The sequence below is a fragment of the Macrobrachium nipponense genome, chromosome 18 (genome assembly GCF_015104395.2).
Source record: "Macrobrachium nipponense isolate FS-2020 chromosome 18, ASM1510439v2, whole genome shotgun sequence".
In the NCBI taxonomy this organism is placed as follows: Eukaryota; Metazoa; Arthropoda; class Malacostraca; order Decapoda; family Palaemonidae; genus Macrobrachium; species Macrobrachium nipponense.
The window spans coordinates 81,271,459-81,288,073 of NC_087211.1; the positions used below are offsets into that span (position 1 = coordinate 81,271,459).

Here is a 16,615-nt window from a genome sequence, read left to right on the forward strand (position 1 = left end):
GCCAGTTAGGAATGTAACCAAAAAGTTATGCCACATGGAGCTATACAGGTTTTACTAAGAACTTTCAGCACCATCTACAAAGATGCACTTACCAACACTTTCAAAATCCCTATCACCGGCCATCTGAATTATTTTGGAAGCCCGGGAATCATCTGTTAGTGGAATTCGCTGTAGAACAGCCTGTGACATAGCCAACCCTGATGGGCCACAGTGGTCTAAGTACAAAATGCCAACTTGCCATAGACTTGGGTGCCCTACCAGTACACTGGCATAATCTAGTAATAGGGATTCACGAAGTTCTGGAAGAAATCTGTAAAAAATCATCATTGTTGTTATTCACAAGCACACTCATATAAAACAGTACTGCTGTGTGCTGAGTGAATATTAACACACAATTAAGATGAAAAAAAGGGGGTATAAAAGTGTCAGCAAATACAGAGTACATAAGGAAAAGGTAGAAACTGCTGTGAGAAAGCATACAAAAAAAAAAAAAAAAAAAGAAGTATGTGGTGTTACTATTTGGAAAGGATAAACAAAGACAGACAGTCTTGGAATCAAGATGTACATACACTAGTCTACTGAGGAGAAGAAGAATACTAATGTCATTTGCAATAGCTGTTTCCATTACCAAACAAATCCCATCTTACTCCTGTCTAATATCCCACGACATGACTTCACACCCTTAACTAATGTCTTCAACAATTTAGTAGTACAGCATTAATACAAAGTAATTTTCATGTTTAAAGCAGGTGCAGGCTTCACACTGTTTTATACCTAAATTGGAGTTGCAGAAGATTTAGAGTTCAGCATCAAAGAGTGCCTTGAACTGGGTAGGAATGAGATAGGTCTCTGTTTACACACCCCAAACCTGCCCAAGAGTCCTAAATAGTCTTTCCTTGAAAACTCAGTTCATTATATGCATCTGTAAATTACCCACTACATATACAATTAAAAAATAAACCACCTACTTTTGTTCTGTCTTCAGGGCCAAAGTATGGTACAAGAGATCCATTACATGAGCTGTGAACCAGCTGTTATCCAGGACCAGTTGGCACTCTTTAATCACCTTAAAAATAAAAGAATTTGCAAAAAATGATATTGTTATGATACAATAAAGTTTTATACATACTTACCTGGCAGATATATACATAGCTTTTACTCCGTCGTCCGACAGAAATTCGAATTTCGCGGCACACGCGGCAGGTAGGTCAGGTGATCTACCCCCCCGCCGCTGGGTGGCGGGAATAGGAACCATACCCGTTTTCTAATTCATATTTTTTCTTCCAGCTGTCTCCTGAGGGGAGGCTGGGTGGGCCATTTAATTGTATATATCTGCCAGGTAAGTATGTATAAAACTTTATTGTATCATAACAATATCATTTTTATACATTCAACTTACCTGTCAGATATATACATAGCTGATTCACACCATTGGTGGAGGGTAAAAGACAGCTATTACTGAATAGACAGGTAAACAACATACGTTGTAGGTAATAAATAAATAAAACCTTGGTTCCTATGTGTTTAGACGAAGGGTCGACTTCCTAGCTATTGCTAGTAGTCTGCTTCGTCTCAAGAGCCTCAGCGAGGATGTGACCTATGGCTAAGAGTTCTTGTAGATCTGTCAATGGGGTCTTATCCACTTACTTGACAGAATCTAGTGGTCATTTGTCAATGGGGTCTTATCCACTTACATGAGAATACACCAATGCCTATTGGCATAATTTAAGGAGCACAACACCGATCCCGATCACCTGATCCTAACACGAGGGTTTGTGCTTAATTTGAAAAGAGCTATCCCCAAACTCATTTCAAATAACCCAGAAAATAATACACTTATGTTAAAAATAAAAAATAAAAAATAAAAAATAAAAAATAAAAATTTTATTCACTAGTTAAGGATCAGTGTCGGCTCCCTATCCCAGCAACGCATCCGTGGACACGTATAACAAAGAGAGAAGGATCTCTCATAGGCCCACTTGATCTCCTTCGTGCAAAGAGAAGTCAACACAGAGTTGCATCTCCCGTTATACAGCTAATATGACTCTCACGACATATTGTTATGGAAAGAACAAGAATTGTTAAAAGCTCGCACTTCAAGTGCTTTTAATTCTTAGCTGTTTGAAGGAAACGTCAAGTTACTCAAGAAGTGCTTTAGAGATTCCACTCTTCCAAAGAAGACCAGGGCTTTCTTTGCAACAGATCTCTTCTAGATGAAGCCCCAGAGCCTGGGCTTTGGCGCCTCGCGCCTGTCTGGCGCCTCGCCCCTGGCTGGGCGCCTCGCGCTGCCTGGCGCCTCGCCCCTGGCTGGCGCCTGGCGCCTGCCTGGCGCCTCACGCCTGCCTGGCGTCTCGCGCCTGGCTGGCGCCTCGCGCCTGACTGGAGCCTCGCGCTTGACTGGCGCCTGCCTGGCGCCTCGCGCCTGGCTGGAGCCTCGCGCCTGCCTGGCGTCTTGCGCCTGGCTGGCACCTAGCGCCTGGCTGGCGCCTAGCGCCTGGCTGGTGCCTCGCGCCAGCCTGGCGTCTCGCGCCTGGCTGGTGCCTCGCGTATGGCTGGTGCTTCGCTTGCCTGGCGCCTCGCGCCTGGCTGGCTCCTCGCGCCTGGCTGACTTCTCCCCACTTGCTGGAGATTCGAGCTTGTTAAGAGTCTCGATGAAAACTGGCGATGTCCACCTCGGACACTTTATTTGCCTGATTCATTCGCCTCTAGCGCATCTGCGCCAGATTGGAGGCCTACTCCTTCTCCTCATCAGACAATGACAGTGTTTAATTGGACTGTCTTGCTCTGGCGTCTTTACACCTGTTTGGCATTTGGCGCCTGATTGGCGCTACATTGTCCGAAAGTCTGAACATCCACAATCGTTTATCAGGAGAAAGGAAAAGGGTGGAAGAAATTCTTTCACTTTGAGCTTATGGCCTCTGCAACAAGGGGAGGTAAATTGGGTAGTAGGCGACATCCAGTAAGAACGATAGGAAATCTAATAGGTCCAGAGACCAGTCTTCCTCCGAGGAGGATCATACTTGATACTTCAGTTGCTAACGAGCACGCTTCCTACATGTTGACGAGTTCTCTCGTTGCAAAATCTTCCCTATCCTTGCACGAAGGCAGGGAAAGAGCCTGGAAGTTTAAGGAGACTCTGAGCTGAAATTGGGAGGATTCCCGATTTCTAGCTCTTTAAATATATCTCTTCGAACCTTCTGGGAAGTAGTTTTTGAGCCCTCATCGTATTCCAAAGACTCTGTCAGCAAACGTTTAAATCTTATCTTCTTTTGTAGATAACAACGTAAATACATTGCCTGGACAACGAATCCTTTATCTGAAAGCGTTGATCCAGGAATAAAAGGTTATAGTTCTTTTGCCAAACATACATGCTGGCAGGAACCCATTGCCGAGTCTTTCTAGAATTTGATTCAGATTCCAAGCCCAAAATCTCACTCGTCCTTTTGGTCGATTAGTACCAAGAGAGACATTGATGAGGAGCAGTTCCATCTTGTCAGAACACGGAATCTGAGGCCCAAATAGGATCCCATTGTAACTATAAGATCTCCAAGTCTTGTCGTATAGAGGTATTGTGTAAGATCCCGAAGATCTTAATGCTCTGCTATCTCCAATTCCCTTTATAGAGACAGAGTATAGCCTTTTACTGCGTTCTTTGATAGCAGATATATACAAAGGTAATTCTTCCCTCTGAAAGGGAAGAAAAAACCGCTATGTGGTTCACAGAGGTATTGGAAGAGGACAGTTTCCACATTCCCTCAAGCACGATCTGCAGTAATTATATATCTTATCCATGACTACTGTCATTTACCTTGAAACATCCTCTCATTCATGTCCACTTCTGGTCAGTCTGCACGCACACAGACTCAGAGTGGAGAGGTTGTTAAGGTCCATTTAAAATAGATGTTGAAAGAATATTCAGACTGTCTTGGAAAAGACTTCCAAAACCTGCTGTGAGAAGAACGTGACCTCTGAGAATCCAACCTCACTAAGTCTAAAATGAGGCATAACATATATCCTCTCTTTCTTTGACGCCCTTTATCTTACATTCTGTAAAGAGTTTATCTTTTAGGGGAAAAAGACTAAATTTTATTCCCCTTTCTATAACATAAAGATGGCGTATATTGCTACCTCTCTCTTATATTCTTTCTTCCTGTCCTCGTGCCTGGGCAACGAGAGAATGGAAAAATTCTATCATCGTTATTCTGCAAAACAAATTATTATTATCCTATTCTCCTACTAACTGATCCAGGATCGAGGAGAATCATTCAAGATTCCTATCCTAGGACATCAGGCCGTAATGTACGGTTCAGATACTTGAAAGAGCCTCTCACCCAATACTGAGAGCTCCTACGAGTCTTTTCCAGTACCAAAACATTACAAGGTCTTCCTTGTTATATGTTTACATGGGAGTAGGATAATATACCATCCTGTTAATAACAATGAAAGAGGAGAAAGAGGAGCTGCATGGTTCAAGGGACTAGCCGAAACGTGCAATAAAAAAGGGGTTGCCAAGGTCTTTCTAAAACCTGCACCCAGATTAACTTATGAGTCCGATATATTTTCTATCCCTTGTCTCATAAGGTTGAGGAAAGCGAGAGACCTCTAAAGATATCAGTTCTCTTCACCATGTAAAGGTCTATAAAGCAGAAGAACCCACTTATCCTGACACGTACTACGTTCGCCTGTGCGATATCTAGAATAATTGTCAGTAGAGGGTTGATCTGGCAAAAAGAGTTTCTCCCAAAACAACTCCTCTTGCCAGGAAAGAAGTCGCTCACGTGACCACTATGTTACCTGACATGAGAAGTCTGTTCTTGTTAGAGACTTCCGCAATTTCAGTTAATCCTGACAAGGGCCACGGCCGCCTGTGCGACAACTTGTGTCACTGTCAGGAAAAAACTGATCTTGTGTCAGTTCTCAAAGAGGAAACTCTTGGAAAGTCTATCTCCAAATACTGAGAAATTGGAGATCCTGATATCTTGCGCCTGGCTGGCGCTTCGCGCCTGGCTGACGCCTCGCGCCTGGTTGGCGCCTATCGCCTGGTTAAAGCCATGGCGCTCCTGCAGCTGGCTGACGCCTCGCGCCTGGCTGACGCCTCGCGCCTAGCTGGCGCTCGCGCCTGGTTGGCGCCTATCGCCTGGTTGGCGCCTATCGCCTGGTTAAAGCCTGGCTGGAGCCTTTATGGCCTATTACTCGCAACCTTGGTCAGGAAATCTCGATATCAAAATAAGAAGAGGTGCTGTAAGAATCCTATAATTCTACAGTACTTCCATAGTTGGATGTTTCTTCTATATTTTCCTCTAATACGAGTATATCGGAAGGGGAATTATTCTTTCCTCGGTTAATTCTTCCGTATTCCCCCCCCCCTTTTTTCCTGAACGAGAAGGACCACTCCAGTGCGAGGGACTGAGTAACTTCCCAGCTCTATGTAGGAAAGCATAATTTGCTCTAAGGTATATCTATTAACTAATTATTTCTAGTTAGAGCCAGGCGTCTGGCTGGCGCTTATGATTCCTTATGGCATGGTTTGAGGAAAAGGAAGCAGTCTACAGGAAGACTGTTCGTCTTCTTCTTGCTAAGAGATCTATGAAGAAGACTTCTCGCAGGTTCTTTCACAAACTCTTTGCAATAAATGTTAGACATACTTAAACAGTTATTATCGTCGATCGAGGTTCTCACGGACTCGCAAATTCTTGTATTGCTTTTATTTAATAACTCGCTCAAACGAGAAATATTTTGGATGGTGCTCTAGGCTTATTGCACCAAGCTGACGCAACTTGCGCCAGGGTGGCGCAACTTGCGCCAGGCTGGCGCAACCTGCGCCAGGCCGGCGCAACCCGCGCCAGGGTGGCGCATCTGCGCCAGGCTGGCGCCTCCTACTAATTATCTTAATGTTATGTGCCAGAACATCTGTGTCTTTATGGTACCCGACATCCTTTCATATGTTAATTCCGTTCTTATTATGAAAAACTTTTATATACATAGTATAATCCATTCAGGGAAACCATTTCCCACTAAAAGAATGTTTCCCATCCGACTCATACAACTTCTGCGCAATATCCGATTCTAAATATGGTTGTGTCCTTTTTCGAAAGACTTAACCATACCGTAGTCTTGAAGTGAATCTCTATTACATCTCTCTTCTCAACTAAGTATGTATTCTAATAAGCCATGCTTTCGTAAGTATGAGTGCATTAAATAATATCATGTTCTGCTGCATTAGAATCCTTTAATCATGTTACCTACGGTAAACAGCATTGAAAGGTTGTAATATCCTTCTTATTGAAAGATTCCTAACAAAAGGCAGACACTATATTATTTATGATAGCTTCAGTATTCCCTCAATCCGAGGCTAAGACCACGATTGTAGGGAAGAGATACGGTTAGTTATCCCATTCCGCAGGAGAGAGAGCTGTAAACGACTCTCACGACTGAGAACAAGATGGTACTGCGACTGCGTTGGTTGGTCTTCAAAGCGAAAGCAGGTCTTGGCCTTCCCTTTCCATAGTTGCAGTTTAACTCAATTAAATAAAGGAATCTTATAAATTATTATCGAACTTCAGGAAGTTTTTATATAAGCATAATTAAGCTAACGAGACTTCGACAAGTCTAGAAACTAAATAGGTGTCGTCTAAACAATTCTTTTAAACCTATTCCTTCCTAGGAAAGTCCTAAAAGGGTACTGGTAATTCATGGAAACCTCTTCTAACACGAAGAAAAATTTTCTATCCTACTCTCAATCCACCAATAAAGATATGCTTCTCCGATCACTTCTCGAAGACACGATAGCATATATAACATACTCTAGCTTAATAGAATCCTCTATAATACTGTTACATTAAGGTAAACCGTATTAATTTAGGAAATTTTGTAAGGATTTCACTTGACCATTATAGCATAAATTTCGGTATGTGTCTATGCCTTGCCATACCGTAGTCCTAAGGCGATTTGTCCTAAGCATGGTAGGAGCTAGAAGCTTAAAAGTCATACATATATGCTTTATCACTCAACGAGATCCATATAATTCATTCGATTGACAACCAATCTAAATCGTTCTCATCATAATAGATTTATATCTAAAAAATGCACCGATGGGGAATCTTATGTTGAAATAAACAATTTCATACCCCCATTGGATAGCGCTCTCGCTACTTGCGAAAAAAAATGTTCGAACAATGACTTTATCACAAATGTTATCGAATGATCTCTAATATTAGAAGGCGCTAAATCGTCGCCTGATTCCGAAAGGTGGATCGATTAATGTCATTCTAATTTTGAATAATTCTACCAGAAGGCATTATACGAGGATCTTCGCCAATTTCATTCATTTGAAGTTCTTCTATCCATCGAGGAACCGTACGCATAAAAAGGGAGAAACACTGTTTTAGGATGCCTTTCCAAATGGCTAATCCCTGGCAGTCTGGGACGCTCTACAGAACCTGCCGAGGGGACGCCTGACCGGTGGGATTCTCTGAAACCTCCTTACGGTTTTCGACATTCCTTCTCCTCTGGGCTTGTGAGCTTGGAAGAGGTCTAGACCTGAGAGCGAGACAGAGCCGATCAGACGCACCCTCCATTGTAATGGGGGAACACTATATCCACTTCTTACGTTCTAAGAGTTCGCATTCGAACTATATCCAAAGTCTACAATTTGCAAATATGATATTGTAGATTCTGCGGAGTAAGAAGGTGATGAGGATGCAACAACTACTAGTACTGTTACTACTATAATTGCTCGTTAACACAAGAGCTAATAAAGCTTCTAAAGGATAGTTACTTTCTGACTTCCCCAACTAGGAAGAAAGATATACATTTCCTCAATCAAACTCTAACACTTATTTGTATTAATGAATAAATATAAGTAATTCCCTTTCATGAAAGTATACGTAATTCACTTTCATGAAAGTGGACGAGTGTCTACCGAAAACTTCGGTAGTTACACGTCACTAATCTTCTAAATTTTCGAAGTTAATTTTATCAAAAAAAATTCTAAAAGTTAACAAAAGCGTATGCCGAACCAAAGATCCATACTTCCCTGTAAAAGTTAGCCCAGACGATCGATGGCGATGAAACACGAAAATCCATCAGGAGGAACTGCAAACGTTGTTTACATTCCAAGCGACAGAAAAAATATGAATTAGAAAACGGGTATGGTTCCTATTCCCGCCACCCATCAGCGGCGGGGGGTAGATCACCTGACCTACCTGTCGCGTGTGCCGCGAAATTCGAATTTCTGTCGGACGACGGAGTAAAAGCTATGTATATATCTGACAGGTAAGTTGAATGTATAAAAATTTCAATTTAAACAATGCATAAAATATGTTATTGTTATGATACAATAAAGTTTGTTCATACTTACCTGGCAGATATATATATAGCTGTATTCTCCGAAGTCCGACAGAATTTCAAAACTCCCGGCACACGCAGTGGGCGGCCAGGTGTTAGTACCCATTCCCGCCGCTGGGAGGCGGATTATCAGGAATCATTCCCATTTTCTATTCAGATTTTTCATACCACTGTCCCCTGAGGGGAGGTGGGTGGGTACTTTAATTATATATATCTGCCAGGTAAGTATGAACAAACTTTATTGTATCATAACAATAACATTTTGTTCATGAAACTTACCTGTCAGATATATATATAGCTGAATCCCACCATTGGAGGTGGGAAGGGACAGAATAGAAGGATTAGGAAACACCTCAAGTGCAGATGATTGACATCTTGATTCCTTACCTGTTAGCATAGCTGACTTCTTGATTACTGTCACCGAAGTCTGCTTTTGCTTTACTAGAGTTGCCAACAAGGTAGTGACCTGGTGTAGTTGGTGCGCTCTAGATGATCTGTCAACGGGAGCGTGACCACAATGTGACTAGACCATATTGACCATACTGTGAGGGCAACGAAGCTAAAACCACCACCTGACCTAACCTATCGAAGTTAGTCCCATAACTTCTAGGCTAACGAAAGGGAAAGCGCCTCAAGCGACCAACCCTTCAAAGTTAAAAGCCACACCTATCCACTTTTCTATAGGATAGGATTCGTGCTGCTTCCTGCCTCCAATAATATTTTCAACGGATATGTATGGTCCTAGCGACTCGCAGATCTCATATGTCGTCTTCACATCCCGGGCGGGGAGTGTGAAGCGGAACACAGAGTTGCTTCGCTCAAACGTGGCACAGGATATTACTGAGTGTCATGCTCTGTTGAAATGCTTCCGAGGCCGCGCCCTCACCTCTGTGAGCATTTACTTTAAAAGGTTTCAAATCTTTGTTCAAACATGACGAATGAGCCTCTTAGAAAGACTCCTTAAAAATAACGCCAGGGCGTTCTTCGACATGGGCAAGTCTGGTCTTTTTACGGAACACCGCAGATTGTCCGAATGACCTCGACTTTCTTTAGTTTTATCAAGATAAAACTTGAGAGTCCCGACAGGGCACAGGACTCTCTGTGGCTCTTGCCCAATAATTTGTGCCATCCCCTTGATCTCCAGGTCTCTGGGCCAAGGGTTAGACGGGTGGGTTTTCGTTCTTAGCAAGAACGGAAGGCTTAGAGGACACCGAATTATGTCCTCTAAGCCAAAACCTCTGATGATGGCTAAAACCTCACTAACCATCTTTGCCGTAGCTAGAGTGGTTAGAAAATTAGCCTTTCTGGTTACGTGTATTAAGTTTACAGAAAGGAGAGGTTCGAAATGCTTTGACATCAGGAACTTCAGACTACATCTAAGTTCCATGCCGGAAGCTTCGATCTAAAAAATTTCAAGATTTCCACAGACCTCAAAGGATCGTGAAGGGCTTTGTTGTTTGACAGATCCGAATCTCTGAGCCTAGAGGCCGTCAACATATTTCCGTATTCTACAATAGTTGGGACTGCTAGCTTATCCCATACTTCAGACGGAATGGGAAGGCGGTAAAGTAATTCACAGAGGTCAGAGGTGGAGGAAACAGTCATTCTTCCTGCCCTATGTCCCAAGAACGGCCCACCACTCCGATTGGTACACTGCAAAATATGCAGCACTGCTTTGCTTTGGCAATGAGACTTGCAATTAATCTTGAAGACCTCCTCGCTTCTTGACAGTCTGAACGCATTCAGACTCAGAGCGGAGAGATTTTAGGTACCTCTCGAAGTGAGGCTGTTAGAGTAGACCGATTCTCTCGGGAAGGGTCCTTGGAAAGTGCTCTCTGAAGGACGTGACCTCTGTGAATCCAGCCTCTCGAAGGCCAACATGGGGCGATCAGCGTCTTTCTCACTCCCTCTGACGCCAGCGATTATCTTATTACATTTCCTAAGCTTTTGAATAGGGAAAAGGGCTAACCAACTATCCCCATTCCATACTATAGGATGGCGTCTATTGCTACCAGCTCTCGGATCGAGAATAAGGGCGACAACGTAGAAGGAAGCTTCTTCGTCTTCAATATTGCAAAATCTACGAAAGGACGTCCCTAAAGTCTCCACAACTCTCGACATACTTCTAAGCGAGGATTACTCAAACGTCAGTAGTTGCTGCCGTCGATCGAGAAGATCCGCACGGACGTGCAATCGTGTAACGAACCTCTTAAGGATCGTTACGTTCCGTGCCTATGCCGATAACCATCTCTCTTTTCTTGGGATATGAGAGAGCTGCGGAATTATCTGAGATGATTTGGACCACTCGACCAAAACCTCACTCTTCGAGGAACTGGAGAGCCAACCAAATTGCTTCCAATTCTTTTAGATTATGTGCCAGGACCTCTGTCCGGATGCCTGGCTCCCTCTCAGTATACCTGAGGTGATCCTTAACCCATTGAGAGACGTTTAGAATTAATCTCTAGATCTTTGATGTTATTTCAGTTCTCCTGTAGGAAAAACTGTAGAGGTCTGAATTGCAGTCTATTCAGTGAAAAAAGCTTCTCCAGCGAGGAAATGGTCCCCAGCAGACTCATCCATTCCCTCACTAAGCATGCTTCCTTCCCTAATAAGGCTGCGCTTTGCCATAAGCAGGAGAGCATTATTATAGTGCTATGCTGCGGTTTAGACCTCGTACAGAATTCTGTTACAGTGCGGTAAGCAGCGCCGAACATGTCTAAGAGATATCTCTGTTGAAAATTTCTTAGCAAAAGGAAGTCGTTTATTCATGATTACCAGAAATCCCCTCAACCCGAGGCGAAAGTCATGATTGTAGGGCAGAGATACGGTTCGTAAATCAATCCCGCGGGAGAGAGAGACGTAACCGACTGAGCATTACAACGAGCTACCTAACACTGAGTTGGTGACAGTGTGAGACACTGTGACAGTTACAGGCAGCAGCTTATGTTCACCTTCTCGCAGTCTTATGCCGAGTTGCCAGCCTATTCTATTCATCAAGGAATAGATTTTCCATTATTTGAACAGAAACTCTCAAGTTGGCATATTTAAGCGAAACAGAATTCGCTAAATACAGAAGCTGATTTTGTGTTGTCGAAACATTACGCTTAATTAACCAAATGTTAAATCGGAAACTCCTGGAAAGTTGCCGGGAGTACCGATTAAATATACTGCGTCATCCACAATGACAGCAACCTCTCGTTTCGCACTATTCTGCCTGAGTTACCAGCTACTCTCTTCTACGAAGGAATAGGTTCGTTACTATTATCGATCATAAGAAAATTCTCAAGCAGGCATATTTAAGCGAAACATAATTCGCTACATGCAGAAGCTGAGTTGGTGTTGTTGTAACAATACCTTCAAGCATTGTCCTTACACCGGAAACTCCTGGAAGTTTGCAGGAAGGACCGATTAAATCCACTTAAAATAAACAGTCCTTTCGGTTGCCATCTGTAGAGTAACTACGATATTGCGTATAGACTTGAACTTTACATTAGTAATATGACGCGAAGATAAAATACATAAGTATTGCAGTCACTTGAACATCTAATTCTCTACTACATTCTTTCCTCGACGAGGAAGAGAGAGAATGGAAATCGACTGTCTTCATTCTCTTTGCCAAGAGAAGGAATAATATTATTCAAATGGAAATCCTCAAGTGAGAACCGAAGATCGAAAAGGAAAGTTCAAGCTTCTTATGATATTTGACATAAGACTTCATGGACGTAGTCTATAAGTCTTTTTCCTGGATGAGCCTCTGACTAATGAATGAGAGCTCTTTCGAAATTTTGTTACTTATCCGCTTATGCGATAAAATGTTATTAAGAACTTTGTCAATGAGAACTACCCAATTGCATGACGGAAAGTAATCCAGGAATTCGAGCATATAGCCTTCCCGATTCCCGCAGAAATCGAGGAAGGGGCAGGATTCCTGATTAGAGACTGGGCTTACGACAGGAAGGACCTTAATGTTCCCCTTCGGCAGCGCAATCCCGAAAGCAGACGACGGCGTTTTATGACACCGAAATCTGCTTACAGTTTTCCTGGAATTCATCAAGTGATGGATTCTATTGAACGCTCCCTTCGTAGAAAGCGAAGTAGACATCTGACGAGACCAAACTCCTTCCTCTTCTTCGACGACCCCTCTTGAAGAGCGTTCTTGAGGAATCCGCCGAACGTCTTGGATGCGAGGACGCCTATCGTTCTGAAGCAACGTCCTGGCAAGTGCTCTACCGAGCGTCATGACGTGTAGGATGCCGAGCATCTTCAAAAGCGTCCTCGCTAGCGTCCTGGCGAGCGTCCTCGCTAGCGTCCTGGCGAGCGTCCTCGCTAGCGTCCTGGCGAGCGTCCAGATGTGTAAGACATCGAGCGTCTTCCAAAAAGCTTATCAATGTTTATGACGTCGAGCGTCTTCTGAAAGGCCACCCGAAAGCGTCCTGGAGAGCCGCACGCTTGCTCCTTGAAGTGTGAGAGCACTATAGGAAGACGTAAGGCTATCGTCTCCAAGACGGCCTTAAAGACTTTCATTACCTTCTAACAAAGACGGTGGCCGCCTGTGCAACATCTTGCGTCTTAGTATCAAATGAACATATCCAGAAAACGCGCTCAAAAAAGGAACGCCGAGCGTTCCGAAAGGCATCGTCGCGAGGTGCTTGCCGAACGTCCTGATTGCATTCTTTGAGCGTCTTGAAGAGCGTCAAGGGAAGCGTCATAGTGAATGACGTGCGTCAACACGAGTAACTTGAGAGGCTTCCTGGCGAGGGGAGAGCCGCTCATGAAACGCAGAGCGTCCTAAGCATAAGTACGTGATCGTCATCAGACGAGTCTTAAGGACGTTCGCCACTCTTGACAAAAACGACGGCCGGCTGTGCGACATCTGCGTCTTTGTCACGCTCATCGACACTGCAGAAGGGCATTTAAAAGGACGCCTGTGTGTTCTTGGGTATGAGAATTCTTTGCCCTTCTCCTGTCGAAAACTAGGATAGTCTGTCCAGTGTCATCTCTGTCCGCTGACAGAGCGTCCCTTAGGGACGAGTAAGATGCGTCTTGGCGAGCTGTTTGACTATGCAAATCAGCTTGCCGGACGTCAAGCTTATGAGCTTGAACAATATCCCGTTTCGTAGTAAAGCGAACGTCACATAAACGTATACATAGCCCGATGAGGGGAGGAGGGAGGGGAGCGTCTTGGAAAGCAAGAAAACAATCCTTGCTACAAGAGTAAAGACGTTCCTTCCTCTCGATAAAGCGTTGAATGTCTCGAAAGGCGTCCTCGTGAGGGTCCTGCCTTAAGGACATTTTTAATCTCTTGACCAAGACGACAGCCGCCTGTGCGACATTTTGCGTCTTTGTCACGCTTATCGATATTAAGTTAAGCCTAAGGGACGCCAGAACAGTTACTCTGACGCCCCCTCCTGCGAGAGAGAGGACGTGGAAGCATCCTCTTCTCTGAAGCTTCTTTTTTAGAGGGCGCGAGTCCTTTCGAGAGCTCCAACCTTTGCGGGAGACGCCTCGGAGGACGAGAAGCAATCTTTCATGATTCGTGCACGTGCACGATCTTTGGCAGCCTTGTCCTGCCGAAGGGACGCCAGATCGGTGGGGGGGTTCCCGTAACCCTCCTTCGGTTTTCAACTTGCCCCCTCCCTGGCCTGGGAGTCCGACAGAGGTTTAGACCTAGAGGCGTTATAGGACCGATCTGACGCCCCCTCCACAACACTAGGGGCAAAATCAACATCACTACACTCACAACACTGATTGGAGAGCGAGCACTTTCAAGCTTACTTGATGTAATCCACCATAATAGAAAGGGCATTACTTCTCACAGAACTTCCTCTAGGCCTTTACCCGTAAGCCATACCACAGGGTTAGGCAAAATAAAGTCTTACTGGAGGTTAGTAGGTTCATTATCCTAACTTCTGTTACTGTGGAGGAAGACCTCCTGATTCTATCACGCTCTAATTTGCGTACATACGAATCATACGTCTTCTTTCGGAATCAGTCAACATTACACTAATTACATTGATCTTTCAACAAAGAAAACATGTAAACGTCATGTATACTAAGCGAGTGTCTACCGAAGGTTTCGGTAGCCTCCCCTTACCCGTTGCAGACAACAAAGTCTGAAACTAGGCTAACTAGATTCAGACATCATATGCAATGAAAAAATTTTAATTAATTTATGATAGCGTATGCCTAGCCACAAATCCAAGTCAATCATTCAAAAAAATAAGTAGGATACTTAAGCGGCTAATGAAGTTTCAAAATCCTAGGCGGAGGTAATGGAAACAGGTGTTTTCACTACCGCGACAGAGAAAAATCTGAATAGAAAATGGGAATGATTCCTGATATCCGCCTCCCAGTGGCGGGAATGGGTACTAACCACCTGGCCGCCCACTGCGTGTGCCGGGAGTTTTGAAATTCTGTCGGACTTCGGAGAATACAGCTATATATATATCTGACAGGTAAGTTTCATGAACAAAATGTAAAATATTAAATATTCCTTTTCTGAAATGCCGAGTTTAAAAAATACTGTTTCTTGACTCTCAGTTTATTTAGAAGGCCATTATATTAGTTATTGTTTTAACAAAATACTACACTTAAAACCTTAGAACTCTCATAAAGCTGGCTACAGAATAAAAAAGAGAATGTGACAGCCCAGAACATTAGTTAAAAGTACATACTGTTAGATCATTATTGGTTATCAATTTATGAAGTATGAATTTATTACGTAAACCATTTTATGAAAGCCAATATATTAATCATACTCAAAACATTTTCTCACCTCATGGGCGTCAGCCTCCATAGCAGCAAGCAAGACATGATCAAGGGGAGTAATACCCTGTTCACCACCCAAAACATTTATAGCATCCTGTGCTGCACTGTGTAAGCGGAATAATTTGATGGTTGGGTTAGTAAACAGGAGTGTGGACACCATAAGATGATACCAAGTGTCCATCAAATCAATCAAGCCGTTAATTGTAGACTGATCTCCGCACAGAATCTGAAATAGAAACGTTATGGGTGTAAAACAAGCTCGAAACATATACCTTATGTTTTAGCTCAAGTAACAACTAGTCTGCATGAACCATACAAAAATTTAGAATAGCTATGGCCCCCTAGTTAAGAAAGCACTTTTGAAATCAAGAAAAATACTTGTAGGCTCACCCTTAAGCAAGACTTTACCTTTAAAAGAGCCTCAGAAATAGTATCACCACATACAAAGCAACTAATATACATAACCAATTAATTAAGGAATAAAAGTACCTTCCACTGGTAAACATATTTCCTCTCCTTTCATTGTAATATTAGAAATCCTTAATGAATGCTCTAAGGAATAAATATCCTAACTTCATTATTCATTATTTAATAAGCATAAATCTTACAATGAAATTAGAAATGGAAGAAGGCACTTCCCTTCCTTAGGAAAAACTACATGAGAGAAAACATGCTGCTGAATGCATTGAATGTGCTCAACCACTATACTCATTAGGTATTACTTTCCCTTTAACTACAAATAGTGTAAAACAAATACTAGATTATAAATATTATCTGACCTGGCATGTTGCCTTCAACTGGTGACATGTTGTGAAGTGGCCATCTTGAAGTCGACGTTCACATTCACTCTGCCAGTGTTGCCACCTAACAGTGAACTCGGCCTCTGACACTCCAGAATATGCCTGCGTAGCAAGATATACAGATTAGTCTATCTGAATATTAAAGGCCCTAGTGCAAAGAGCAATATGACTGAGTTCACAGCAATCCTCAGTTATCTGTGGTAATTCATCCTTGGCCTCTATGAAGAAAAAATAAAAAGATAATTGCAATGACCGTTCCCTCTGCACCTCATTTACTTATACCCTTTGTATATATTACAGATTTTATTACATTTTGATAACCATGAATGAGAGAGACACATGGAAAAAAAGCATCATTTACTAACTCTTCAGCAGACAGGTGAGCAGGGGCACTGTTAAACAAGAGTCTCAAATCTATCTTATTTAAGACTCAAAAGTCTCATTGCAATAATTTATAACAGCAAGAGAGAGCTTCAATACTAAATTTATTTTTTAATTAGAGGTTGCAAACTCCTTTGCATATACACTACTTTAAAGAATTCATAATGAATGCAAATGGCATCACTAAAATAAAAAGCACAATGAATAATAAAGGCAAGATCACACGAAACATTTTACTCATGAATTCCAATGTCAAGGCTATGCAAACAATATCACTGCATTTACTGCACTAATCTGACAAAAAGGAAAAATCTATAAAA

The 16,615-nt window shown here is 42.8% G+C and overlaps 1 protein-coding gene across 2 annotated transcripts in view; it reads right to left on the reverse strand.

Annotated features, from left to right (window-relative positions):
* LOC135197261 (nuclear pore complex protein Nup85-like) overlaps positions 1–16,615 on the reverse strand; it is a 57,247-nt gene that overhangs the window by 24,316 nt on the left and 16,316 nt on the right. For both annotated transcript variants that reach the window (XM_064224359.1, XM_064224358.1), the window contains exons 7-10: positions 15,894–16,016; positions 15,122–15,340; positions 969–1,066; positions 93–310 (exon numbers count right to left, since the gene is read on the reverse strand). In XM_064224359.1, coding sequence (XP_064080429.1) covers positions 93–310; positions 969–1,066; positions 15,122–15,340; positions 15,894–16,016 — 658 coding nt within the window. The remainder of the gene's footprint in view (positions 1–92; positions 311–968; positions 1,067–15,121; positions 15,341–15,893; positions 16,017–16,615) is intronic.